Source organism: Thunnus albacares, chromosome 21 (assembly GCF_914725855.1).
Source record: "Thunnus albacares chromosome 21, fThuAlb1.1, whole genome shotgun sequence".
Classification (NCBI taxonomy): domain Eukaryota; kingdom Metazoa; phylum Chordata; class Actinopteri; order Scombriformes; family Scombridae; genus Thunnus; species Thunnus albacares.
The window spans coordinates 7,444,834-7,472,611 of record NC_058126.1 but is presented as its reverse complement, the minus strand read 5'-3'; the positions used below and the strand labels follow the sequence as shown (position 1 = coordinate 7,472,611).

The 27,778-nt window shown below is 40.5% G+C and overlaps 1 protein-coding gene across 3 annotated transcripts; it reads right to left on the bottom strand.

Moving 5' to 3' along the window:
- On the bottom strand, window positions 1-27,778 carry tnk2a (tyrosine kinase, non-receptor, 2a). Of its 3 annotated transcripts, none has more exons than XM_044340042.1 (21): window positions 27,604-27,778; window positions 25,584-25,687; window positions 18,036-18,198; window positions 17,809-17,879; window positions 16,951-17,160; window positions 15,762-15,911; window positions 15,570-15,665; window positions 14,053-14,234; window positions 13,748-13,874; window positions 13,441-13,587; window positions 12,462-12,556; window positions 11,786-11,980; window positions 10,265-10,356; window positions 10,010-10,054; window positions 9,674-9,909; window positions 6,902-7,105; window positions 6,180-6,820; window positions 4,426-4,561; window positions 3,415-3,510; window positions 2,878-3,005; window positions 1-1,506 (listed from the first exon to the last, which is right to left on the bottom strand). In XM_044340042.1, the coding sequence occupies exons 3-21, from the start codon at window positions 18,196-18,198 to the stop codon at window positions 1,500-1,502; spliced, it is 3,021 nt and encodes a 1,006-aa protein (XP_044195977.1). In that variant the 5' UTR covers window positions 25,584-25,687; window positions 27,604-27,778; the 3' UTR covers window positions 1-1,499. The 3 variants fall into 3 exon arrangements, with proteins under 3 accessions (XP_044195977.1, XP_044195976.1, XP_044195975.1); XM_044340041.1 differs by having other exon boundaries at window positions 27,608-27,778; XM_044340040.1 differs by lacking the exons at window positions 25,584-25,687; window positions 27,604-27,778 and adding an exon at window positions 20,440-20,603.

Below are 27,778 nucleotides of genomic sequence, written 5' to 3'. Positions count from 1 at the left end.
TTCTGAAAAGAGAACGACTCAAAAATCTCACTTTATTATAAAACAGGCAACATTTGCATTTATAAGATGCTCTATTGTCATTAATGCAGTCAGCATCACGTACAGCAGTGTGACTACAGGAGCTCACAGCTGAGTCACTGAGAGAGAGATGTCTCACACACACACACAAGCGCACACACACACACACACACACACACAGAAACACGAGTATATGTAACGTCTTTGCTAACCGGCCACAGTGTGTGCTGTCAATATCTCTGATGGACATTTTGATTTTTTTGTCTAAACTGCCAAACCCAACAGTAACCGATGGCCTGTTAAAAACCAAAGTAGCTACAAGCATGGACTATCTGTTGTTCTTCTCTGTTTGGCTGCTAATTTTTCATCAATGATCACACTCCTGATCAGTAAGTGCGCACAAAACATGAAGCCGGATGTCCTGAAGAGCCACTACCTGCAGCACTAAGCAAACACGCACACACACACACACATACACACACACACACAGCAGTAGCCTACTTATGTGAGTAAATCTGACAATTAAGCTTTTCAGCATATATTCATGATTATCATACAGCAGTAACTTTTATAGGAAACATTGAATTGCATTAAATATCTAATTTGTGGAGGTTCAACTCTAATACCCTGTATTCATGAGGAGAGAGAAGGTGGATGTCTTCGTATTTGTTTTGGCATCTTATTACCTTTTTTTTTTTAACTAGAAATCTCAACCCATCAATCCTTTCACAATTTTACGCCTATATAAAGCCTCAAAAGCTTTGACACAAATGATACATTAATAATACCTGACATGCTAGAAGACCACATCTTATTTACTTCACTCACTAGATAAATTGTTCATTTTCTGACCAGCAGTTCACCTCGAAAATATCCGCCTCGAGTTAAACATTATAAACGATACAACATCTTTATCTGTACATTTTCACAAAAAACATATGAGTACAACCACGTCGTTAGCTGACATTTTCCCTGATTTTATATCGCTTCATTAACAGCAGAAAGGCATGATTTACAGTGTTTGTACATAAAGCTTACACACACACTTCCTGAACATGCACGCATTCAAAGCAGACACGTAACTCACACTCACAGTAAGAGTTTGCAGCAGCTACCGGCAGAAAAACATAAATTATGTCTTTTTTTTTTTTTTTTTTTTTTTTTCAAAGGTAAAATAAAAAACATAAATAGCAATCATTCAAGTAAATAGTGTGACTCATTCAACAAGCTGCTCTGTTAGTTGATAATGAGCATGCATATGTGTGCGTGTGTGTGACACAGGTAGAAGCAGGTATTCACAGTACATAAAGTGAGGCACATCTACTGCCGCCGGATGTTTCCTCCGTTCAAGAAAAGCAACGCGGTGTCTCAGCTCCTCGGAGAGATGAGTCATCCGGAGCGGTTCGGCGTCGGTATGTATGATCGGTACGACACCTGTGGCTCGTCAGTAGTTGATTGCCGCTTGGCGTGTCCTTCTGAGATCACTTCCTGAGAGACACACGGAGAGATGACGACTTGTTTTCTCATTGATGGATCAAATGACTGTGCAATGGGTTGTTGAATAGTGATGAACCCACAGAGGCTTTGGTTTACAACAAAGTCAGTTTTCATGTGCACATTCTTATTCCCAGGTATTGCATAACTTAACAGTTCAGTTATTCGTCTAAATGATCCACTTTTTCCAGTTACTATTGTTCTTTCCTCGGAGGATTAGCTTTATACCAGTTCTTTCTTATAGCTTTTACTCTACAGAGAATTTTTTATCGTTTGTTTTTGGTGTTCTGCCAACAAAATTCTGCTCTCATTAAAAAACTTATCAGCAGATGCAGCAGTCAGCTGTTTTCAGCAAAAGAAGCCAGAAGACATTTTTTTTACTCAAATCTGGTTGAGCAAGCCTTTTCACATGCAAAAAATAAAATAATTATTGATTATGGCTGTTTTAAGTAAAAACCAAAATTAAAAATATGTATATATATCAATCAGCAGGGAGGTACAGTGGATATATTGCCATGTCCACAGATGATGTGACCCAAGGGAAGCACTTATAAAGAGAATATGAGAAGTAACAAAACTGACCTGAGACACCACACTTGAACTGACAAAATGAAAAATGAGTGAAATATTTTAGCTCAAGTCTTATTCATCCTAGACACTGTTTTAGAGCTGCAACAATTAGTCGATTCATCGATTAGTCGATCGACAGAAAATTCATCTGCAACTATTTTTATAACCGAATAATAATTTTTTAAGCAAATGTGCCAAAACATTTGCTGGTTTAAGTCTCTTTAATGTGATGATCTACTGCTTTACTTTGTCATACATGATAGTAAACTGAATATCTGAATAAATGAGACATTTAAAGATGTTACCATTGACTCTGGGAAATTATATTTAATTTTCACTATTTTCTGACATTTTATAGACATCGGATCGATAATAAAAATATCTGACAACTAGTGCTGAGATCAGTGTTTCAGTGTAAAGCATCTCAGAGTGGTTCTGACAGCTTGTGGGCTCTGACACTTGTTTTTTTTGTGGAAACAGCAGCAGAAGCAGCAGAAGCAGCAGAAGCGACGGGCAGACGGGGGGAAGAAGAGCAGATGGAGTGACATCGTTATCCCATATGTGGTTGTGTTGTCAGAGAGACTCGGGGAGCGTTTTCTAACTATCGCTGCATCATTATGTTTCTCAAACTCAGCAACACGTTGAAACAAAAACAACACAGTCCGACGCACAAATGTAAACAGCTGTTGCAGACAGCGCTGACTGAAAACAGCCGCTAGTCCTGTACTGTAGTTGTTTCTTCTCATTTTCAGTATGTAATTACATTCTTTCTTCTATAACTGAAGTCTTACTAACCTGCTGCAGTGTGGTCCGTACGTGTCCAGCATGAGTGTGCTGGCTTGTTCCAGGTTCCACTGGCAGCGCTGCAGAAGCTCTTCACACTCTGATCTGGACCGCAGGCCCAGACGGAACAACTGCTCCACCTGCAACCAAGAGGTGAGAAGAGGATTTTAGGCAGGAAGGTTGTTGAGAGTGAACTGAACATTTGTTCTCTCTCCTGTGAATGTTGTAACTGATTTGTGATGCATTTTTAACTTCTGGACAGAGACAGCAGAGGGAAATTTCTGTTTTTTATGTTGTTCCTCTCGTCCCTATCCCCTTTTTTATTGCTCCCTCTATTCTACACTTGAATTTCAGAGCATCTCCTGCATTCTTTATCTTTATTTTGCTATTGTTGGAAGCGTACTGTGCTGCCAACTGCATGAACATTTAACACAGAGACAGTTAGCTTTCAAGACTAACTCTGTCTTATTTACAGTGTTTCAGTTGATCAGTGAGCATTTCCCCGGACAAACTAACTAATAAATGAAATAAAAATGTAGGCAGATGTACCTTCAAATGGTTTATGGCCTGAGGGATGCTCCACTTGTAGGTCTGCAGAGCGGTCCGACACTCCTCCAGCGTGACACCGTGTACTGCTCCTTGGACCTGTCAATCACACCAGGAACTCAAATGAATGGATTGTTTACGCATAACTGGACCTGTGGATGGTTTCCTCTGCTGTATGGGGTAAAATAACTCTTTTAACTGGCGAAGAATCACTTAACCATGATAAAGTAGGACTGATCTGTGCTCAGCATTCATTCATTCAAGTTCAAAAGTAAAATTATTTCTAAATATGGACTACTGAAGACAACCAATACAAGCTTTCTTGAGTTTGGTGACTTTCTTTTGATCTTCTGCACACATATGTCAAAGCTAAAAATCTAATTTTTTTTGACTGATATGTAAAAGCAATAATTTAGAAAATGATGTTTAAATCAAATTGTTTTCTAGTACAAAGAAACAAACTCTATAAACCATTTAATGACAAAACAAGCACATTTACAGTTTTAATTTAAAACTTAATCAGACACTTAAAAATGAATCAAATCTGCAATTACACGAGAGGAAGTTCAACATGTCACACTCACTCTCACAAAGTGAAGAAATTAATCATAAAGTCAGTGATTTTCTTAAAATGATTAATGTAAAAATAAACATCCACGCAGACAGCGAAGGAACAAGAGATAAAGTCTGAATATGATCAACATCTACTGTTTTGTCAGCATAAAGTTCAGCCAATCAGAGGACTTTATGATACAAGGATGTGAATTTAATTAATGAGGCCAATCAGAGGCTTTCAAGTGTGGTGAGTGACTCTGATTTGTCTGCTTGTAGCATTTAAAGGTATTTGGTTCTTGCTAAGAGTTCAACGCTGTGCTAGATGATATTTATGCTACTGTTTGTATTGTTTATGTGTCATCGTCAACAAAAAAACAAAAACAAAGTGATGATATTTTAACAAGGAGAGAGAGAAAAGAGAGAAAGTGCTGCAGTACGTTTTCTTTTCCTCTTGCTCACCTGTGTGATGCTCTGCTCCTGTTGCATGCTGGGAACCGCAGTTCGCCCATTGTTGTTGTTGTAGGAGGAGTTGGGTTTGGCTCCGCCAGGCTGCTGCATCATGGGCTTGACCGCCGCCATATTGGCTGTTCCATATCTGATTAAACATAAACATGAAATACAGTTGAACTCTCTTTCACAAGCATTAATATATTTATTCATATTTTGTTATTTTGGTGAAAAACGGATATATTAAAATGTAACAGAGAGTAGTTTCTAGATGACTCATAAACTCTAATTCTAATGTTAAATTTCTTTCTATCAAACCACAAACAAGTTGAAACATGAGTCCAGTGTTTTACATCAAAAAATTAACATTTAAAAAGTCATTAACTGTAATTTGTTTTTCTCTCATTATTGCATTTTTATGATTTCAATTTTGTTTCCATTGGTTTATTATTCCATTTACTTTTATTAGTCTTTTGTCTAATAAACTGCTGTGATAATCATTAATGTGTGAATCCAAGAAGATTAAGATCTGCTGGAATCCACATGAACTCCACTAAACCTGCTATTTATTCCCCTCTGCAGACTGAAGAGAGCAGACAAACATATACTGCAAATATCTTGACGAGATTATGTCACACTGTCACAAAATATATATATATATATATAGATATATGGAGCTGGATTAAACCAACACTTCATAGGGAGACAGATCTAGCTCAGCTCAGTCTGTCAGTCAAACAGCACTTTGTACTGAGTGATGCCTGAGCTTCTGTTTTGAAACTGTGATAAAAATCTTTTAGTATTTGCTAGTATTTCAGGAAATGTCAAAATGAAAAGGCACAGCTGTTTCATTGCATAACATAGGAACATAGGAATTGAGTGGAAGATAAATCACTGCCAACAGAACAATACTGTCTCACCTATTTCATGTTAAAAATACTTCCAGACTTACAGTATGTTAGCCCACACCCTATATATATAACTACCACTTAGAGACAAAACTTTAAGGGAAATTCTGGTATTTTTCAGCCTGGATCTCCTCATTGTGGCCATTCTGACTAACAGGTTATGCTAACTTTGCGCTCGCCACATCCGCTGTAGGGATTCAGAGAGTAAAAGCCTCCTAAACCTTTCCAAATAAACGTACATTTACACAGAAACACATAAATATCCCACTGGATTAGCTGTTGTACATATCTGCATTGGTACCTATACCCAAGCAACTAGCTGAGTAAGCTAACTGTTTGGTTGCAAGCTAGCAAACAAACTTTTGTAGAGACGGTCATGGTCCCCAGATGATGAATCCTAATGACTTTGGTGACCCCCTGACTTTTTCTCTAGCGCCACATTTGTGGTTTTGAGTCAAATATCTTGATAACTATTGGATGAATTGGAATGAAATTTGGCACATTCAAAGTCCCTGAAACTTTAATGATTTTTGTGATATTTCGACTTTTCCTCTACTGCCACCAGCAGTGAAACAGCTTGACATCTGCTACATGGATCCTAACAGACATTCATTCCCAGACAATGAATTCTAATGACATCACTGATCCTCTGACTTTCCTTCTAGCGCCATCAGGTTGACGAATCTCGACAACTACAGGATGGAGTTCCACGCAGTTTGGTAAAGACAATCATGTTCCCCACAGGATGAATGATGATGATTTTTGTTGCCTTCCAAACTTGTCAAAAAAAACTGCCTTTATCTTAACAAAGTAGGTTTAAATGAGAGTAATTGACAGTGTTTGATATCAGCAACCCACCTCTCTAGAAAAGCCGGTCGCTCTGGCAGCGGGGCGGGAGCAGAACTCTGGGAGCTGTCAATCAGCGAGGAAAGTCCACGCCCCTCACGAAAGGCGAGAGGATCCAGTAAGGAGCTGGATGAGTAGGAGGAGTCCGGAGTTGCGAGCCGTGAGGAAAGAGATGCGGTTTTATGTAGGGAAGAGGAGGAGTTGGAGGACAGGAGGGGACCCAGGAGGCCGGATGCCCGGCGAGGGGAGACGGAGAGGGGAGGAGGGGGCAGGGCTATAGGTGAGGAAGACATTGGCGGTACCAGCGGGAGGGGTGAGGAGGAGCGGGAGCCGGGCTGGGAGAAGGCGTGATCTCTGGGCGGGATCTGAGGAGGGGTGTCCTCCAGTTCCAGTGAGATGGAGCTGGAGCGTGCCTGCGGGTGGGAGGTGCGGTTGGAGGGGTTGTGTTTGGAGGGACGCAGCGGGGGGACGGGGCTGCGAGGAGGCAGCACCGGCCGCTCCTCGAAGCAGCAGGTGAAGGAGGAGGTGGAGGAAGGGGAGGAAGGCGGCAGGTATATCTGTCTGTGGGGGCCTATAGGCGCCAGAGGCATAGGAAGGGGGGAGGAAGGGAGGGAGCGACCTGTTGCCATGGGAACCTGCAGCTTCACCATCACCTACATCAACAGAGACAGAGAAATATGTGTCGGTTTGACACAAAAAATAACCTGGACTGACATTTTCACTATTTTCTCTACCTCTCTCTGTAGCTCTTGGAAGAGGTCAGCTGATTGTGACTCGCTCCTGCCCGCCATGGCAGCACCAGGGGTGGCTAAGGCCTCTTCAGTCACTCCCTTGTTGATAGACCGCACCTCCTGGTCCACCGATTGGTCCTCCAGCTCTGTAGCGACCTCGTCATAAGCTGGCTGTGGCAGGGGCCAGTCAAGGATGGAGGGGGTGTCCTGAAGAGGAGGATGATGATGGACAGTTTAAGCACATAAGTGACACATGGAAAGACTGGACCTCGTGTCCCGATAATCTTAGAAGTTAAGCGTGTTTCCTCCACGCAATTCCCAAAGCAGTACTTAAGAGCTTCTTAACGCCGGCTGTCCGTGGTGCTGAAGATGATGCTCAATACATTTTAAAGCTACTTATTTAACATATACACGATAAATAGAAGAAGAAAAGAGAAGATATGGAAGATAAAGTGGCTTTTCAGGCAGAAGATCACTCATTTTACATCAAACATCACTTAATAAAGCACATCATGAAAAAGGTGAAGACTTAGAAACGTACAAACTATGCCTGCACCACATTTTTATAATGTTGTAAACAGGTAAAAGCAACACTGTGAAACCCCACCCAAACCCCGAGAGCATTTAGTTGCAGCTTGATTGAGATGACAGAAGGGAGCCAGAGGATATGATGTGGAATTACTGTGAAAACTCCTAAGTAAACCATTAAAGCATGAAGGTGTACATAATCAATCAATGAGTGCCAATTCATCACATTGCACCCGCCTCGAGTGCATCCAAGGGGAAGATTCTTGACATTTCTAGGCCGAAGGCTGCTGGACCGATGCCTTTGGAGGATACGTGGAACCGTTGTTGTTAATTAGCGGCACAGATTTTATTTTGACACCTTCTGAAGTTTATTTGATTTAGAAAAAAAAATGCTTGATCAGACAGTGTGAGGGTGTTCTGAGTTTTTGGACATGTCTTTAAGAGCTCTGAAACTCTGTTAGATTGCTTTGTGTTTGAGTTGGTGGTGGAATCAAAAGGTCACTAGCTTAAATCCCCAGACCAGCAGGAAAAACATGTTTGGAAAGCTAAGAAAACCCCCTCCCTCAACGCTTTGATGCTAGGCAGCAGCATTGGGGGAGTTTGTAAGGATAAATGTGAACTAGTGCGTGTTGCCGGGGAAAAAAATAAAACCATCCTTCCCATCAACTTTAGCTAGATAAACGGCTAAACAAATTGAAAACGCGTCCTCAATAGATTCTGCTGGCACACAGCTGTCATAAAAAAAAAAATGAGACTACTGGGTGTAGCCCCTATGACCTTTAATTGTTAATTAAAGCATGTATTTATGCATTTTGCCAGAACATCTTGGCAAAATGCATCATCCCTCCAGGTCTGATCAACATCAGATGACTTGTGAAGAAGAGGTGAAAAGTCTGTAACTGGCGTCGATGCCAAACTTTTACTTTAAAGGCTTTGGATGGTAATTTTATATATTGTTCTTATTGTCAACAAATCTCATGTGCAAAGCCAAACCAACGATGAACTGATCTACTCTAAGTATTGTGTTCATATCCAAAGCCTGATATATCTTATTCTTTTGTGCAGTAAACCTCTGTTGTTGTCCGAGAACAGTTAAAAGCACATCAATGAGCCACACCGTTAAATTGGACCACATAGATTACAGTCACGTTACTACAGCGATCACGTTTTCAGTCTCTAGAGAGTAGTTCCTTGTATGGCAGATGCCACTGAGCAGTTTATGGAGCTTTGCTAGCTTGTTGCGCTACATATCACGACCTCTTGAGTTTGTACTACAGTGTAAATAACTTAAGTACTAAATACATCTGTCTGCCCTACATGGAACTACTCTCCGGAGACTGAAAACGTGATCGCTGTTATTAGTCTTTGGAGCTAACATACTCAAAGTCTTCAGGGCAAAGGATCGTGTCACCTAGTGCAACGGTGACTGACACTGACATGTTTTTAATAGGTTTTAGATAATGGAGGTCTACAGACACAGAGGAATAAGATACAGTCAAGACAGTAAGTATTTAGACAGTTACATATATTTTTCTCTTCAGGCTTCAGCACATTCAGTGTGAAATAAAATAATATTTCTTTAGGTTTTTAAGGCTTACCAGGGGTTTGCATCATGTGGTGAATCCTCTGAGGTTGTGGTCATGAAGTCTCCTCTTGATGGTTGACAAGGAAACATGTTTCCTACGTCCTGGAGTGCATTCTTAACATGCTGTGCAGTCATAAAGGGTTTTTTTTTTCTTCTTTTTGTTTACTGTGCAATTGATTTTCAGCTCATCCGCAAGACTCCTCAGTCTAACAGGTCAATTGACATTTTCTAGTTTTCCTGTGCTGTGCTGTTCTGCTTCTTTTCAAATGTACCCAACTGTTGATATTGACAAACCTTTGACATCTCTGATAGATTTTTGCCTTTTTTTTCCCCCCAGCTTCATTATTATCTTCTTTACTTGCTCGGTCACCTCTTTACACCTCATATTGTCAGACAACTACCACGTCAATCTAAATGGCAACTGTCAGCTCTCAATAAACTCTGAGCCAAGTGTAAGCTCTTCTGTGCATAAACAACACAACAGCTGCCCAAGACACATGTAGTAGCCAAGTGTCCAATTACGTTTGAACCCCTCAACTTTGGGCACCATGTGTTACAAGTGCTATATCTCCCACATGAAAGCAGAGTATATCAGGCTTCATTGTTGGTTTGGCTCTGCACATGGGATTTGTTGACAATAAGAAACATCTTGAGTATCGTACCTTCAACGTGTCTTCATCCAGCTGCCGCGTCTCCGTGAGCGGGGAGGGCGTGGTCGAGCTGAAGCTGTCGTCGGTGAAGTCGATGAGCGACACCTCGCTTTTGGCCGACCGCACGCCGGACCCCTCCCACGGCCTGAGCTTCAGGCCCAAGGACGCTCCGAGCCTCTTCAGCCCGGACGAAGCGCTGGCGTCGTCCTCGTCGTCGTAATCGTCCATCACCGAGTCGTAGAACGGCTCTAGGCGCAACAAAAACAACCAGGAGTCAGGAAAATGATTTATTTAAAGGTTACGTTGTGGGATACAGACAGCACAGAGAGAGGAGAGAGAGAAACTTACTCTTCAGCAGGACGGCGGGCTGAGGAGGACGAGGGGGAGGTTGCTCTGATGAAGAGTAATAATATCACAGTCATATTTTACATTTTAGACGTTCACTTTGTTTTCATTCAGTGTGACTTGGAGGGACTTCAGTAGGAGAATGAGCTCATTATACGCAAGTTAAGTCGAAGAAAAGACATTCACAATACAAAAAAACAACAAAAAAAGTCCATAAATATGTTGAGTGTGTGTGTTTCAGTGTTTGGATAAATTTACTCTTGGCACGGTTGGGGAGTTTTGTCGGTCTCGCCGCGCAAGGGTCCATTCCAAGAACGTCAGGAGGGTCCATAGGGTTTCCCAAATATAGACTATAGAGGGGGAGCAGACGAGGTAAATCAGATTTAAGAGAATTATATGAGGAACATTCTTGTCTGAAGGCTGAGCCAAGTGACAACTAAATCCATCTTGTTTATCTTTGCTACAGCCTAAAAATAAAGGTTAATTACTGACCTACCTCTGCTACTGTAATCACTGCTTGTTAAGATGTTGATCTGTCATTGAGGCTGCTTTTTTAAAACTTTTTTTTAAAACTTTTTTTAATTGGTTATACAAACACGGAGAAAGAACATTGTGGTTGGACTATGAAAAAAACCCCAAAAAACCAAACAAAAGAAAAACAAAAAAACATAAAAAAAAGCAAAAAAAAAGAGACAAATAAGAAAGTTATATAGGTAACTGTATATATAAATCTAACTACATGGATATAAAGACATGGTTAAGGTTGTAGGCGATGAGGCCTGATGGTGACAAGTGCATCTAAGTGTGACCTGGTGATGATTCTTACATCACACTTTAAGAGCAGAAGATGAAGAACAGTTTAGACAGTTTAAGGAGCAGCAGGCAGCTGGATGTTTTTTCTCTAACATGAACTAAGAAAGGGTTCAATATTTTATGAAATTTGTTCATGGAACCTCTCCGAGAAAATTTTATTTTCTCTAATTTAATGAAAAAAAAAAAAAAAAAGTAGGTCATGAAGCCATTGTGTGTAAAACTGGGTGAAAACGTATCTTTCCAATTAGGGCCGTTTCTATTCCTGCAGCCGCTACAAGCTGCTCCGGATTTAAAAGTCTTGTCTTAACGTTTAACAAGTACAACATCTGTTGAGGAACCACATGTGGTGCACTGCTGCACTCCAGTGGAGACTTACAGTACAAGCAGCGCTACGAACATATGGTTCAAGCTAAAGAACACCAGATTTAATTTGCATTATAAGAATCATTTTTACATTAGTTTTCAAAGGAAAATCTAGATTTATAGTATTATAATTATCTAGATTAACAGGTGTTTGTTGCTTTGACTTCTTTAAGGGCAACCCAAGCTAACAGTCTGTGTCTATTTGTAGTTCATTTACACTATTCTGCTGTTTATTGGCACCAGCTGAACTCACAGACAGTAGTAATATCCTTTATTGTGATAATGTAGGTTCAGTGTGAGTGGCTTCCAGAGTTATTTCATTTATTTTTTTAGGTTAAACACTGAACTGTTCAGTATGGGGTGAAGTGTGAGGTCTGCATTTTAAAATGATCACCACTAAACGCTATAAAATCAGCATTTTCTTACAAAAAACTGGAATATTCTGCTTGTTTGGTTATTAGTTTGTGTTCTTATGCATGTTTTTCTTGTTAATTTGGAAATCACAAAAAAAAATCTTTAAAAAAAATTGTATTACGTATGAAGCTATCTAACATTCTTTGAATAAAACTTCAGTGATGACTTTAATCACTCTGTATTGATCACCTGTCTATGCGATCTGCATGTCCCCAGCTCCTGTGAGGATCCGTGTCTCCGTGTCCGGTGTGAATGAACGAGTGTTTGAGCGGCCGGCTGATGTCGTGGGCGGACAGGCCGGCCACCGACGTCACCACGTGTCGGGGAAACTGGCCGACACGTAGCGTTCCCCTGTTCTGGCCTCGCCACCAGTAGTGCTCTGCCCTGAAAACACACATATGGAAACACACACACACACACAGACATTTGTCCGACTCTATTCCACCAGTAAAATGAGACTTTGATTGTTCCTCCACATGACTACACTTAAAAACAATGACGGTAAATAAGCATTATCTCGTTAACTTGTGGAGTTCACCATACACATTTTGCAGACAAACACACACAGGAGCCACGATATTACTATAATGAGCCGGTAACAAGACAGTAATTACAGTTATTGTCAACAATGCAAGGAATCCAGTGTCAACAAAAGATGCATTTGTTGTCTTGTAGGAATGACCTTCATTCTGACACACACACACACACACACACACACACACACACACACACACACACACACAAGCAAAAACAGTAATTTTATTAAAATACTCCTTCGTGTACAAGAATGAGGCTGAAATGACGGAAGTCGGAGGATTGTGACATTCTTCAAGGTGCCCGCATGCGTCGGCTGTCAAACACTCACCTTCCCTCTATGATGGTGATGACATCATTCATTTTAATCTGGAGCTTGTCTTCCTCTTCAAAGTCCTGCAGGGCTCTCATGTCTGTAGGCATGGTCTGTAAGAACACACACACACACACACACACACACACACTTATAGTACGAGAGTAATTACTCATCAGCAGCATCACAGAGACAAATGGAAGATCACCTCATGTCATTTTGTGTAATTGTGATTTATTCCTTTCCACTATTGTCTTTTATTTGCCCGTTGCACCAGTTTGTAACAAATTACTTTGGGACACATTTAATCTAAGTCCTCTATTTAAATCATTTGGTTTTTTTTTTGTTATTAAAATCTGTTTGGTCAAATTTACCAGACTGATGCTGACAATTTCTAAAAAAAACTATATTTTCCTAACACATAACATTAATATTCCCTTTTCATGTGTTGGGAAAATGATGCACTGATTGCCTCATTTAAAATGTCCAAATTCAAAACCAAAAAACCTGGTCAGAGATACAGGTTTCTAAAAACTAGCTGCAACAGGTTCAAGTTTTCATTTGTCTCATGTGCAATAATCCCAGATGTATGTATTCTTATTGTCTGAATTGCATGTATAGCACTGACACTATTAATGTCTTTTATTGTCTTACTGGTTTTGTGTTTATGTTTTCATGGTTTTGCAAAATGAATTTCATCTTGTGGTCCAATAAACTGAATGAACTGAACTGAACACAGTTTGTTCTGGTAAAGCAGCTGGTTGAAGAAATTATGACTCAAAATAAGACAGAGAACAAACTAAGTATTAACTTGCATAAACAGATATCTGTAGTCAACCTGCAGCAACACCACAAGCTTCTTTTTTTTCAAATTTGTTCTTCCAAAGTCAACGATGAACCTTATTTGTGTTTAAATCATCTGTAATTGCAAACGGCCTTTACCTCTCTCTTGGGGACATATTTTATTTACTTTAGTTCTGACTGACTAGCGCGCTACCTCGAGCAGGAAGTCTCTGAGGGCGATGAAGGTCGGTCTGTCCTCAGGTTTGGGGCTCCAGCACTGCAGCATGACGTTGTAGATGTCTTGAGGACAGTCGTCTGGTTTGCACAGCCTCTCGGCCTCCACGTCCACCTTGTGGAGGATCTGAAAGCAGACACGTAGACAAACAGTAAAATGATGTAAATCGATTATTATAAAGTAATTTCAGAAATTGCAAGACACCAGATAGCTTATGTTTTAGTTTTAAATGAGTTTTAAGCACTAAATCCTATAGAAGGAGAAGTGTGTGAATGCATGCGTGCACCTGGCTCCCATTAAGACCCAGCCACGGTTCCTGTCCGTGAGTAAACATCTCCCACAGAGTGACCCCAAACATCCAGGTGTCGGACGCATGAGAGAAAGTACGAGACTTTAAGGACTCTGGAGCGCACCTGGAGAGAGACGAGGACAGAGACAAATGACAGACAGAGAGAATGTCAGAGAGAAAGAATTGTGGAGAACAACGTCAGATTTTTACGTAAAAAAAAATTGAAATGTGTTTGGTGATTTAGAGCCGACAGACAACAAAACCACACGTGGTTTTGTGAGACCAGGACTCTCTTCTCTCACCATGGGAAGGGGATTTTGTGGCCCTCCTCCATGATGTATTGATCAGTGTGTGTGGGTAACGCCCTCATCAGGCCAAAGTCTCCGATCTTCACCGTTTCATTAGTGGACAGCAGAACGTTGCGGGCGGCCAAATCCCTGTGGAGGAAACGCCTCTGCTCCAGGTAGGCCATGCCGCACGCCACCTACACACACACACACACACACACACACACACACATTTACGTTAAACAGACACTTACAACATATTGTGTAGCTCACACAATCATCAGTGCCTGTAGAATACAGGGTAACGATACAGATATGATCAGTTTTTTGAAGTGTACAGCGTTTCCAACATGGCTGCTCAATAGAAACAGATCATAAAGAGCAGAATTGAAAGCAGGACTTAAGAGTTCTGTTCAAGGAGAAAAAAACTAAAATAAATAACTAAAAATGCAGCCTTTCAACACAACCTTTCTCAATAATACGTCGTGTTATTCGCTCAGCATGTTTAGACAAGGACGGTGAATTTTTTAAAAAAAACAATCTACTATCATGATTTTTTCACGGCCTTTGATGCACTGCGTTTCCCATAAGCCCTAGACAGCCGGCTTAAAAAAATCACGGCTCAACTGATGCGCAGAGACTGTGAGAGAGTCGAATGAGTTCAGACATGTCTGTAATAACAGCAGGACGGAGAGGAGAGAACAGTGTAGACAGAACAGATTACAGCACATCATTTGAAAGATATGGGAGCTGTAGTTGTTTGTATGCAAAAAAGTAATAATAACTTTATTTGTATAGCACCTTTCATGCAAAGATGCAGCCCAAAGTTCTTTAACAAAACAAGATGAAATGAAAAAGATTAGTATTTAATTTTCTTTTTAAAAAATAAAAGGGTTTGTTGCTCTGCGATCGGAGAAACAGAAAGCAGCCTCAGCAGATTTCTTGTGGGACATCAATAATGAATCATTGTTTTACTTTACTATCTAAAAGGTTTCAACTACTAAAAGCAAATGCTGCAGTGGAGCCAGTTTGTCTCAGAATAACAAAAGTAAACCGCAGGAACATGCTTGATAAAGAAAAGCTGAATGAGAGACTTTTAGTAACAGCAGCTGGTGGAACAGATGCAGGTCTGGACGAGATGTCACGACTTCGGCTCTGATGCTTGAGTTTGAATCTTCAACAACCTTCTTCATGACTACATGACGTTTTAAATGGAGACGTTTATGTTCTTCTAGGGGAGTCATGATGGAAAACATTTTCATATAAGTAATGTCAGCTTTGTCTCTCTTTCACTGTCTGTAAATTGTGATGACTTTTACAGAGAGTGATGTGTCACACAGAACTAAAGACATCGTTTCCAAATACAGAAACTTCAACTGAAACAGAATGAGGAAGAAAACATTGCAGCACCGGCAACAAAGTATTACACATTTCTGGGCACTGCACCAAAGATGTGATGAAATGAAAGAGAAGAACGAGTGTGTAATCACTGCAACTTCCTCTTTGTTCCTCTCTTCTTGGTGTTAACTGACCTGCACGGCGTAGTTACACAGCGAGGAGATGAGGATGTGACCCTGACGCTTCCTCAGACGATCCAACAGGGAGCCCAGAGGAGCCAGCTCAGTCACCTACACACACAAACACACACATGCATTACAGTCAGGCGTGTGTGTGTGTGTGTGTGTTGGTGCGTGTATGTGTTTGAGAATGCGAGCGTGTCTCACCATCTTCATGGGCTGCGTGAGGACGATCCCGTACAGGCGGATGAGGTTCTGGTGGCTGAGGGAATGCATGGCGTTCACCTCTCGGATGAAATCGTCCAGACCGTCTGAGTCTAACACGCCGGCCTTCAGACACTTCACTGCTACCGACAGCTAGACGGACGGAGAGGGACGGAGAATATCAGCAAATATTAGTATATATGTGAACATATACAGCTAATAACAGCTTGAACGAATTCCCAAATGATGCTGAGAGTCTTTGAGCCAACTTTTTTTTTACTTTAACTGCAGCACCAGCACCAAGCAACTTATTACAACAATGTAAAAATAAAACATCATCTCTCAAAGTTTACTAAAATACAACCGAATGGTATCTTAGATATTAGGCCTCATGCAAGAACCTCTCCTACTTTTTTCTGTGAGGTTTGCTCATACAAATATTCCAAATCGGGCTGAACTAGTCATATTTTGCTCCTTTCAGGCTGATGAATGTTCATGAGGAGGTGTGCGTTCATGAGATTTCATCATTAAGATAATCGACGCCCCTAAAACTGCCACATAAGACGACCTGTTTCCCTCCGTTTTTGGGCGAGTTTCATGTACAAAAATGTTACCAAAACAAGTAAAAACAAGAATCAGCAGACAAAAATATATCAAATATAGGAGAAAATATTCATAATCCAGCTGCCAACGACGTGTCAGAGCAGCACTGTGGTGTGGAAGGAATAAAGAGAGAATGCTTTGACATGACGTTAGGTGCTAGAAATGTATTTCTAAAGCAAAGTGCTCCATGACTGATATGAGAGGCGGTCATGTGACAGTTACAGAGATACTAGAGGAGAGAATATTACAGCCTCCAGTAGGTGATGTTACACTGTCAGCTGCAACACAACATGATACTGGACAGAAAGACCCTGAGGCAGCTTTCCCAATAAATACTGAAATGTTTGTTGCTGCACCGAAATATGACAATAAAAATCATAAAATTGTTCAGTATCATATTTTAACTGCATATTTATTAAGAGATTATAATTCTGAATCAAACAAGTCTACCCTTGTGAGGAAAGGCAGACTGTTTGTTCATGACTCGTACGAAATCAGACTCTTTAACTTTGAGTCTGTGGTGTCGCTTATCGACAGAGATATGATGGTTTATGTTTTATTTCCTGACTTCTGTGCCTCTGCGTCTCACCACTCTGCCGTTGGGACCGGTCCACTCTCCTCTCCGCACCACTCCGAACGTGCCGTCTCCCAGCCGCTCGAACAGCTGCAGCTCCGTCTCTCTGATCAGGCAGGTGAGCGAGGCCGCCGACTCGCTGTTGGCCGGCACCGCGCCGGACGACGCCCCCTGAGGGAGGGCCTGCTGGGGGTCGGCGGCGTCGGGCCGTTTCACCGGAAACACCTGCGGGGGCCCAGAAACAGAAACAGAAACAGCAGAGTTTCCTTCTCAGTCACAGACGACAAGCAGAGGTTTATGGTGTTTGCGTCCTTTTAAAATGTTGAAACCCTGCATTGTCACTGTATGTTACTTTAAATAAGAGTGTAATTATTAATTTATTAGTTTAATTTAGAGTCATGAAAATGCAGATTTTCTTTTCAAATACAACTACAGGGATATTTATTGAAATATGAGCTTAACAAGCTGCTATGCTGTTTAGCTAAAATAAAATATTTTGATTATTTAAGACCATTTAAACGAAAAAATATGGATTTATTGCCTCTATAATGCTCTTTAAATATACATAGTCACCCTTTAAAAGTGTGACCACTTCGTCAGCCTTAGAAATGATCTTACAGAGAAATTTGTTTAAAATTTGAATACATGTAGCTCTTTTGAAATGGCAGATATGTCATTTGTTATTCAAACTTTCGTTCAGTCAGTGGTAAGATATCGAGGTTAGGGAGTCAGAGACAATACAAGCGATGTGATAGTTTACTGATCCTTGAGAGGAAAGTTGACGTGATGCAGCTCTGGTTAAAGAACTGAGGGAGGAAATATAAATGTGTGTGTGTTTATGTTTGTATGCAGTGTGACGGAGTGGTGCTGCACCTTGCTCATCCACGACTTGCGTTTATAAAGAGCTCTTCTCCTCTTGACTGCCTCCCACAGCCTCCTCTGACCTTCACCGACACAATCACAAAAAAACACACATACAATTCAGTTTCTTGTTGGACAAATATGAAATGTAAAGATGAATTTTAAAGGTTAAGGTTTGATGCAATAGGTAATGTTTGACAACAGTGTCAGCGTTGAAGTAAAAGCTTGTGGGAGTCTACCCGGCCGGCCCATGCCGATCTTCTCCAGGTCTTCGTTTTTGACGTAGTCGAAGTGGGAGAGTCTGGTGACGTTGAGCTCATCGCGGATCCGCAGGAAGTACTGCTGCAACTGCACATCTGTCAGCAGCTCCAGCAGCCACTCTGTCCCCTCCTCACACTGCATCTGCACACACACACACACACACACACACACACACACAGACACACACACACGTTTCACATATGAGAACAACTGGCTAATCTGGCTTAAGTTTCTAACTGTGTGTTAAGTGTGTACTACGTTCACCCTGACATATATTATTTAAGGGGACATATAATGTACATTTTCAGGTCTATATTTATATTCTGGGGCTCTGCTGGAATATCTTTGCATGATTTACAGTTCATGTCTCTTTAAGATCTTTGACTGTGTTTAACTAGGTTTGGGGGATTGTTAGATGCGTTGCAATGTGGATGTAGACGATTCTGCATCGATTCACAAATGTCAAAAATCGATTTTCTAAATGTTAGTTAATAACGTGATGTTGCTGGAACGAAAAAGGCGGAACTGAACCGTGAAGGCAGCACAGCACCTGGACAGTCCACAGCCTGCACACGGCTAGAGTTATCTGGCAGGTCATCTTCAGAAAAGGCAGCGATTGGAAGCATTTTTTGATTGAATAACTAAATAATTACCTTTTACGTGAAGTATATTGTGAATACTTTTACGCCGTCACTCAGAGACTAATGTTAACGGAGAGGAGCAGCAAACTTAAACCGACTCTGATTTACACTCCTATGTTTAACACAGACATCTGACATCATAACAGTATAAAAAACACAACATTACACATGTGTGTGCATGTTATGTCCCCTAAAAGAGTGTAAGGGAGCGACTCTCAGCTATATATATATATATATATATATATATATTGGATGACAGTGCAACTTCTGCAGCATCTGCCCAGTAAAAACTTGCTATTTTTGCAGCTTTCAAATTTGAAATTGATGGCAGATCTGAAGTCAAACCTCGACTGCATTTCATGTTCATTCAACCGCAATTTCCTGTAAATTAATCACCACACTAGTCCTCTATAAAGATTAATATATTTAATAGTATTAGTTGAAAGTAACCTCAGACTCTTCTATCCTGTTTCTAAGACTTATTTTGTGATGAAACACTATAAATGTACCTTTTCACTGCAACCACTTTCCCTTCTTTGCGTTCTCTGCTTGGACCTCAGGTTGTGATTTCCTACATGTTCCAAGATGCTTTGAGCTTCGAGGTCGTCGTTGTTTGGTTTTGAGGAGTTAACACCAGAATCTGATGCTGATGTTTCAAAGCATTAAAACATTTTATGGAATAAAACTCGAAGCCGGATATATCTCAACATGACGTCAAGTCAGCTGTGTTCTGCCAGCAGGCGTTAATATATGCAAGAAATATGCAATATTATGAAGACTCACATGATGTTTTAAGTGGCGTTTCATTCACCTTAATAGAGCTCATTAAAGCAGCCTTGTTCTCACTTTTGGGGATTTTCTTTTTTTGTAACAACATCAGATTCTCATAAATAAAGAATTACCCTAGTGGTGAAAATGAAACAACAGTTTAGACCATTAGTGAATCCTTTAAGTCATGAATCAAGCAGTCATGCCTATAAATATAAAACCTTTAGGAAACAATTTGAAGACGTCATCTTGGATTTTGCTAAGTTGTGATGCCCATTATTTTTTGTTTTTTTCTATTTTTTAACTATCTTTTCACATTTTATACAATGAATAAATGTCAAAAGCACTTCAAAAAGCAAAAAAAAAAAAGAACTAGACCAATAGATAATGTAATTAATCATGACTAGAACTGCAGCAATTAGTCCTTTAATCGATTAGTCGCTCGACAGAAGATTAATTGCCAACAATTTTGATCATCAAATAATGATTTGGAGTCATTTTTTAAGAACAAGCTGACTGATTCTCTGGTTCCAGCTTCTTAAATGTGAATATTTTCTAGTTTATTAAGTCTCATATGACACTAAACAGAATATCTTTAGGTTGTGGTCTGTTTGTTGGGGCCAAAACAAGACATTTAAGGTTGCATCTTCGGGCTTCATCGATATTTTTCACCATTTTCTGACATTTTAAAGACCAAACTAATCGAGAAAATAATCCTAAAATGAATCTGTGATGAAAATAATCATCAGTTGCAGCTCTAATCATACTGTAAGACCACCTCAACACACGGGAACATGCAAATAAGACTTGCATCATCATCATCATCATCATACACCCACACCCACTCAAAATCTGACAAAAAATATATTCATGTGAACCCTCAGTCACATCTCCACACACACACACACACACACACACACACACACACACACACATACCGCAGCCACGATCCACCCACAACTTCAGACTTTACCATTTGTCCCCGGACACTTTCTCTCATCCTCCCGTCTCTCTCCTCTTCGTCCTCATCCTCCCCCTCTTCCTCTCCTCTGGTGTAGGGGAGTCTCTGGTACATATAGCTCTCCCCCATACTGTAACAGCTCCTCTTGTCCTTCGCTTCGTCTCTCTTTTTTTGGCTCTCCCCCTCCCTCCCCCCCCTTTTTTTTTTCTTCTCTTCTCTGTCTAGCTGCTATTCAGAGGAGGCGTTAGCTCCGCCGCCGCCGCTGCCGCTGCTGCTGCTCTCCTCTGGCTGCGACTCTAGTTTGCTAATCTCCTCTCGGCTCCATGACCTTCTCCTCTCGATCGATAACGCGCATGCACACACACACACACACACGTTCACGGAACGCACCGGGAGGCATTTGACGCCGCTCTCCCGGCTCGCGCCATCCAGTCATATCACCTAAATCTATCTATAAACTCTTCCCTCCCACCGGTTCTCTCTCTCTCCCTGCTGACTCACGACTTCCTGCGGTGTCGGACACCTCCATACTCTCTCCATCTTTCCCACCTTCCTTTCTTTCCTCTCTCTCTCTCTCTCCAGCTAGTGTATCTCTTTCTGCATCTCCTTCTGGCTCAGCAGCTGAGCCCACTGTCTGATGTTAAATAATTCAGCAGCTCTGTCGAGAGGATGAAAGGGAGGGAGAGAGAGAGGGAGAGAGATCTTGGAGGAGAGAGAGAAGGGAAGGATATGTAGATACAAACAGGCGGACAGATGGATGGGTAAATGGATGGATGGTCAGGCCAAAGAGGAACGACAGGGAGAGAGTTTCCCGGCATGTATTTGATAGATGCAGATGGTAGCGAAGCTTGACATGAACCTAAACAAGCAGAACGTTTCTAAAGGAGGGAAGAAATGAAGTGATAAAATACAAATCATGTCACATCAGTGCTGCTTTGAACTGATATGAAGAGATGCTTTCCTTCACTAATACAGAGAGTGTTTTAATGCTTTTCTGACTTTCTATAAAACAAATGATTAATCAGATAAAAGAAAAAATAACCGACAGATTTAAATAACCATTAGTCACAACCCCACATTAATCATTTAAGTTATATAACAAGCAAATATGCAAAATATTCTCTGATCTCAGTGTCTCAGATGCTGTTTTTCTCTGTTTTACATTGACAGTTGCATATTTTTAGGTTTTTCAGTGTATTAAGTGTATGTTTCTTTGTATTTTATGGAGTAAATCATTAATCAATTAATCAAAATAACAATCATAATCACCATTAATAAGGTTTTTCAGTGATACGGGTGTTCAAGTGATTCATAAAGTGCATTTTTGGCACTTTTAGGTGGCTTGTACTGTGACTGCTGAGAGTAAGCTAATGACTGGATGTCTTTCAAAGGAAAATGGGATTCAAGGAGCATAAAGTGCTGTTTTTTTGTATTTAATTATGTTCTGAGTGGAGGCAGTTAAATGTTTTAATTATCATAATTGTATGATGCATTTGAAGCTTTGTTTTACAAACAGCTTGTTGCTACTTTATGGCTTTAAGAGTTGTATGAGAGTCGTATTAATGGCCTCATATCAAAACTCTACAAATGAATTATTATTATTGTATTGTATTGGGTAGGCAATTTATCAGATTACTGCTACTTTTATGATATAATATTAAGACTTATAGCCTAGAAGTAGCTATTAAAGGGGCACTCATGTAATTTAGCGTTCAGAGGAGACAGATTAATAACAGAAAATTGAAGCAATAGAGGCCAAGAATTCCGACTTTGTATGGGTCAAACTCCAAAAACACTGGATCCTACATTTCCCATAAGCAACTCAATAGCTTCTTACATTAGACCCCCCCCCCCCCCCAAAAAAAAGGCATACTATGCAGGATTTGTCGTTTTCTGTGTGTAAACACGACATTCAAAGTTGGCCAAAGAGAGAGAGACAGAAAGAGAGCGAGCAGCAGTGGTTGAGCGAGCTAGAGAGTGAATGAATAGAGGGAGCAGCGGTAGGGAGAACAAAGCTGTGAATCAGATCAATAAAACTTTATTTTCTGATTGTTTCACAGCAGTTAGGTTACGTTCTAAAGCACAAATTAACACACACACACCTCCACACAACCCTGCAGGAAGGTGCTGCATTGCCCAATTTTGTGTGAATGCAACTTCATTCTGTCTGCTGTAGCGTCTCTGCTCTGTGTGTGTGTGTGTGTGTGTGTGTGTGTGTGTGTGTGTGTAGCTCAGCCCCACCCTCGGTCAAACAGACACAGACCTGCAGCTCTTTATACATTCATGACACAGAGACAGAGAGCAGAGCAGAGCAGAGAAGAGAGACGGAGACAATGATGTAACCTGGTCGCTTCGCTATAAATCCTGACCTCACACCCTTTGCGCTGTTATTGGCTGGGGGCTACACACCCACTGCCTAAAGGTTGACGCCCAGAAACGTCCAGAACACAGAAAAATAATAAGAAAATATGAAAATACAGGCAGAGGGCAGAGTCTCTGCAGATAAATACACCGTCACACGCCTCTAGTGGGCTATAAATGATGACTGAGAGGGATTATTCTTGTATGAGTCTATACACTGATGTTTAGAAAAATCCTGCATAGTGTACCTTTAATACTAAAGCAAATGTAGAGAGTTGGTTGGTGGCTTGTCAAAGATTCTTTAGGTCAGTAGGGTGTGGCTAGAAAAATAGGTCTCAGTATTCAGGACCACGTCTGGATGCTGATTGTTCTAGTAGCTGCAGGACCGCTACAGATGTGGCCTTGACTGAATGTACTGGATATTAGGGATATTTATGTGCAGGCTCTTCACCACATCTCAACTTCTCTTTATCTAAATCTTGTAAAAAATGAATCCTAGATAATAGTTTATGGATATTTCACCTCCAGTTTATTGACACAGGTTGTTGTCTCAGCTGCCGAAATCACATCAACATCATTGCTGGGCTTTGACAGGTGATGCCCTTTAAGGATAGATTAACTATGATAACATGAGCAAGTACACAGTGGATCTGAGTGACATTACAGCGTTAATTTAGCCTCGGTCGGTATGTTTGGTGAAAGCTTTCCAACTGTTTGCACTGAGCTCATGTGTGTATATTTCATAAACGTCTATATGTGTGTGTGTGTGTGCATCGGTGGCCTAAATGAGCACAAAATCAGAGCTTTCATCTCTCCGTGTGCACGTGTTTAATCGAGGGCGATGCTCTAAATATAGGGAAGCTATATTTAGCTTACATTCACTGGCATGGAGACTGAAATTGAAGTGGTGCACACAGGGATGCTTTACTTTCCCCTCATCTTCACATCAGACACCTGAGATTCAGTCAAAGCTGTAAACGCCTACGCTGATGATTTACTGTCAGATGTGGATTCAGTCTGCATGTAGGATCTGCTGGTTTCTGGATTTACTGTCCACTTGAACCGCTGAACGCTTGAACCGCTGACTAATTACAGACAGCCATGAAACAGCAGTTTTGAGAACCGCATTCCTATAATTTGGTGCATTTAGGGTTGAATCAGAATGTAAAAGCAGAGAGTAACACGAGAGGGAACATTCAACGGCGGCTGACATTCAAATATGTGTGACAAGAGAGTGGTAAACGGGAAATTTGTTCAAATATCTTTCATGATGGGGCCAGTATAAGATAATTATGGTGTTTTTTGAACTTTTAATCATGCAAAGATATCCCAGTATGTCCTATTTGAAGGTTGAGCATATTTTACTCTTGATATGCAATACCTCTGCAGATGCAAGGCTGCAGAATTTGCTAAAATAAGCCCTTTTCACACATGCAGTCGATACCTGAAATGTTCAGGAACATTTCCTGCACGGGGTCATGTGCGAATGGGAGCAGGGATCGATATTCAGGGATATCTGTACCGCCAATTTCCCACCTCAAGACCTAGTAACACCTCAAGGAAAATGCCGGTATGGCTGTTGCAGGGACAAGCACGTAAAGGGTTAAGTCTGTCTGATGAAAGATGCTTTTAGGTAGTGTGAGCGAACCAATCACACGTCTTGACGTGTGGGTGATCACTGTGAGTTGGGCAGCCTCCTTATGTGCAAAAATGTATTTAAAAATGTATCTGATGCTAATTTGAGGATTCAGCGTCCAAATGAGTCAAATCAAGTAGATAACTTACAACGTTACAGTGTTTATAGTGCCAAAGTCCCTCTTTTTGTTACTATACTTCCACTGCAGCTCAACAGGGAAACACAAAGAGGGAATTTGATGCTAAAAAGACTGTAAATGTGTCAGATATCCACTTGATGTGACTAACTCAGACTGATGAAGACTCATATAAGCTTCAGACACTGTGGATTTAACAGCCAGTATGAACAGGAGGAATGATTACAACGTGGAAAATCTCTTTCACTGTTCATATGGACGACTGACTGTTGATTAAGACACACTTGAAAAATTGTGTAACTATCCTTTAAGTGCCAGTGTTGTAACACATCCACTCTTTTTTTAAGCTTCCTGTCCTTACGAAGATGTTTCCTCATTTCACTGCTGGAAAACTGTGACAACATGTAGAAACCTCTGGATTTCTGCTTTGTTTTGTTGTGATGATGATGGTGATGATGGTATGGATGCATCATTTACTGAGTAAGTGAGAAAACAGAGTGCGTGTACAGTATGTTTGGATCGGTCCAGTAGAGGCAGGCGGCCAGTTTTCTCTGCAGCAGAGATTTTCACACTGTGAGGATGTAAGGGAGTTGACGGGGGTGAGGGAGAGGGGGGGGGTTCACACCTCAGTCAAATCTAAACACACCAACATGATACACATATTTTTAGATTCAGCGCGACTTACACATCCCGAGGATATCATCATCTCTCATTTGTATCATGAATAAACATAATTCTGCTTAGACATCATACAGAAAAAAAGACTTTCCCTTTAACTCCTGCCTGAAAATCATCACGTTTTCACCTTTTCCTCAGTATCAATATAAACCAGTGATAATAGTCTGTACATCCATGGATACACTGCAAAGAGGAACTGATAATACCTCATTTGGCATTATCAGTGGTATTATCCTCTATCTGTTCATATATAGATATTTGCCGGTCGTACAGACTAAATACTCATTTATCACAGTTGTGATTGGTTGATGGTCTGGTCTGGTCTAATATGTTGACTGGTCTCACCCTGCACAAGTCTTCTGGTGGATCAGGGATTACAGCTGCAGTCAGGAGTGACTGGGGTCACTGGAGGTCACCTGAGGAGGGCCATGGATGGACGAACCCCACATCTACATACACACAGAGAGAAAGAGAGAGAGAAAGAGAAAGTATTGACTACCTGGAACCCACAAAAGAAATACAGAAATGATAGAAATGATGCCCTAATTCAATCTTGTTCAACAAAATTTTAAAGAAACAAACAAAAAAAATAAAAATCTGTCCCGAAATAGAGACACAGCTTTGACAGACTGAGATTAACTGAGAAGTACAGTAACAGACGCACACAGCGAGCCCAGGCTGTGCCCACACCGTCACCACGGCGATGCTGAGACAGAGCCGTTGTTGTAGAGACGTAGAGGAGTCCAAGTCAAATAAAAGAAAGTCTCAAATCAAGTTTCAAGTTCTAAAGAGCAAGTTAAGTCAAGTCAGTGATCTTAAGAATAACAAAGTATTTACATATTTTCATTTGAAGCTGTGTTGATAGTGTTTTAGCTGAGACCAAGTTCCCCTCAATGCTTACGTCTAGTAAAAACATGCAGGTGTGTGTTGTTTGATGTAGATTTTAACAGGTCAAAACTTGAGAATTTAGAGTCAGATCAAATCTTGATGAAGTGAAGTCTCCAGTGTGTCAAGTCTCAGAAGAGTCAAGTTTTATCCTTTGCATTATGTGTTTTCATGTCAGTCAACACTGTTAAACTGCATGAGAAATATTACAAATACACAACACAGCGATTACTTTCATTATCGATTATCATTTTGTCTATATAATGTCAGAAAGTAGTGAAAAATGCCTGTTAAATTTTCCCAGAGTCAAAGGTGATATCTTTAGCCTAAATGTCTTATTTTGTCTGACCAACAGTCAGAAACCCAAAGATAATTAGTTTATTATAATTAATGATCTCAATCAGGACAGTGAGGTCATTTTGGAACCAGTATATTTAAATTTGACTACTTTTAGACCAACAAAAACAAAACAGGGATCCTACAGAGCCGCCGGAGTCCTGAAAGATGAAAAGTTATAATCTTGTGTGCAGACGATGATGATTTATTTGCAAAGTTTATTATTTTGTGCACACAAGACACAGAAATATTATTTTTCAGGGCTCCATTGGATTCAGCATTGACTAAATCAGAGACATTCAAATAAATAAAAACATTTTACAGACTTTATTTTTGGTGCCTGGTCAAAATCTCTGACTCAAGTTTCAAGTCTACAACTCAAAAATAATCATCATATTTAATTAACTAAATAAAGACAAACACATGTATGTATCTGTTGGGATATTTACCATGCTGATTACTGACAACTGACTACACTGTTTGACTATTTGACACTGTTTAAAACTACAAAAATGCAGATTGAACTGTTATAAAAACTCATTTGTCTGATCGTCCATTGGTCTAATGTTAAACATGCAATATTCTGATATGTTGTGCAATACTAGCGCAACATTATTTTACTGGATTTATGAGCTGTAGAGGTTTTATTGGTCATATTGAGTGTTTTTATTCTCTTTTTTTAATGTATGAATGATTGTAAGATTGTATGTTATCATGTTTGGGAGATGAATTCTTATCTTATAGCTAAATTATTGTTATGTGTTTATTTGAAATAAGTTAATTGAACTTGAATCTGTCCATGAAAAAAAGAGGGGAAAAACACTCAGCAAAGAGAGAAAGACTGGGATGTAGGGAGGAAGGATATGAAGCCATTATTGTAATGAATAGAGCAGAATAGGTTTTAATTGATCACACACACACACACACAGTCAGTGTCAGTGTGTAAAGCTGATTAGCCTGCCTCAGTCACGTCCTGTCTGTCACGCTGGAAAACATCTCACTATTACATCTTCAGTTAAAACAGTTGAAACTTGATCAAATATTTAGTTTAAGTTATTCATTTATTTGGTTTTTGGTGCAACATGTCGCACATCTTTAGGAGAACGAGCTACAGACGCTCCAGAAAAAACAAACACAAGCATACCGACCTGTGAAGACGAGCTCCGGGGGGAAAACGGTCCCTTCCTCCGGTCAGTCCTTCACCGTGAAGCCGAGCAGTTTAACGGGAATCAGTGAAATTCAGCGGAACCGTTATCTCCATGGTTATCTCCCTCTATTCCAATAATTCCGGGACTCTCCCAAGTGCGCCTGCGTCATAG

Excerpts from the sequence above, each read along its gene's own strand:
- tnk2a (XM_044340040.1), bottom strand. The coding sequence starts at position 20,556 with ATGGGGGAGAGCTATATGTACCAGAGACTCCCCTACACCAGAGGAGAG. Across the intron at positions 18,199-20,439 it reads AAAGTGTCCGGGGACAAATG|ATGCAGTGTGAGGAGGGGAC; the intron begins GTAAAGTCTGAA and ends GTGTGTGTGCAG. Across the intron at positions 17,161-17,808 it reads GCAAGTCGTGGATGAGCAAG|GTGTTTCCGGTGAAACGGCC; the intron begins GTGCAGCACCAC and ends GGGCCCCCGCAG.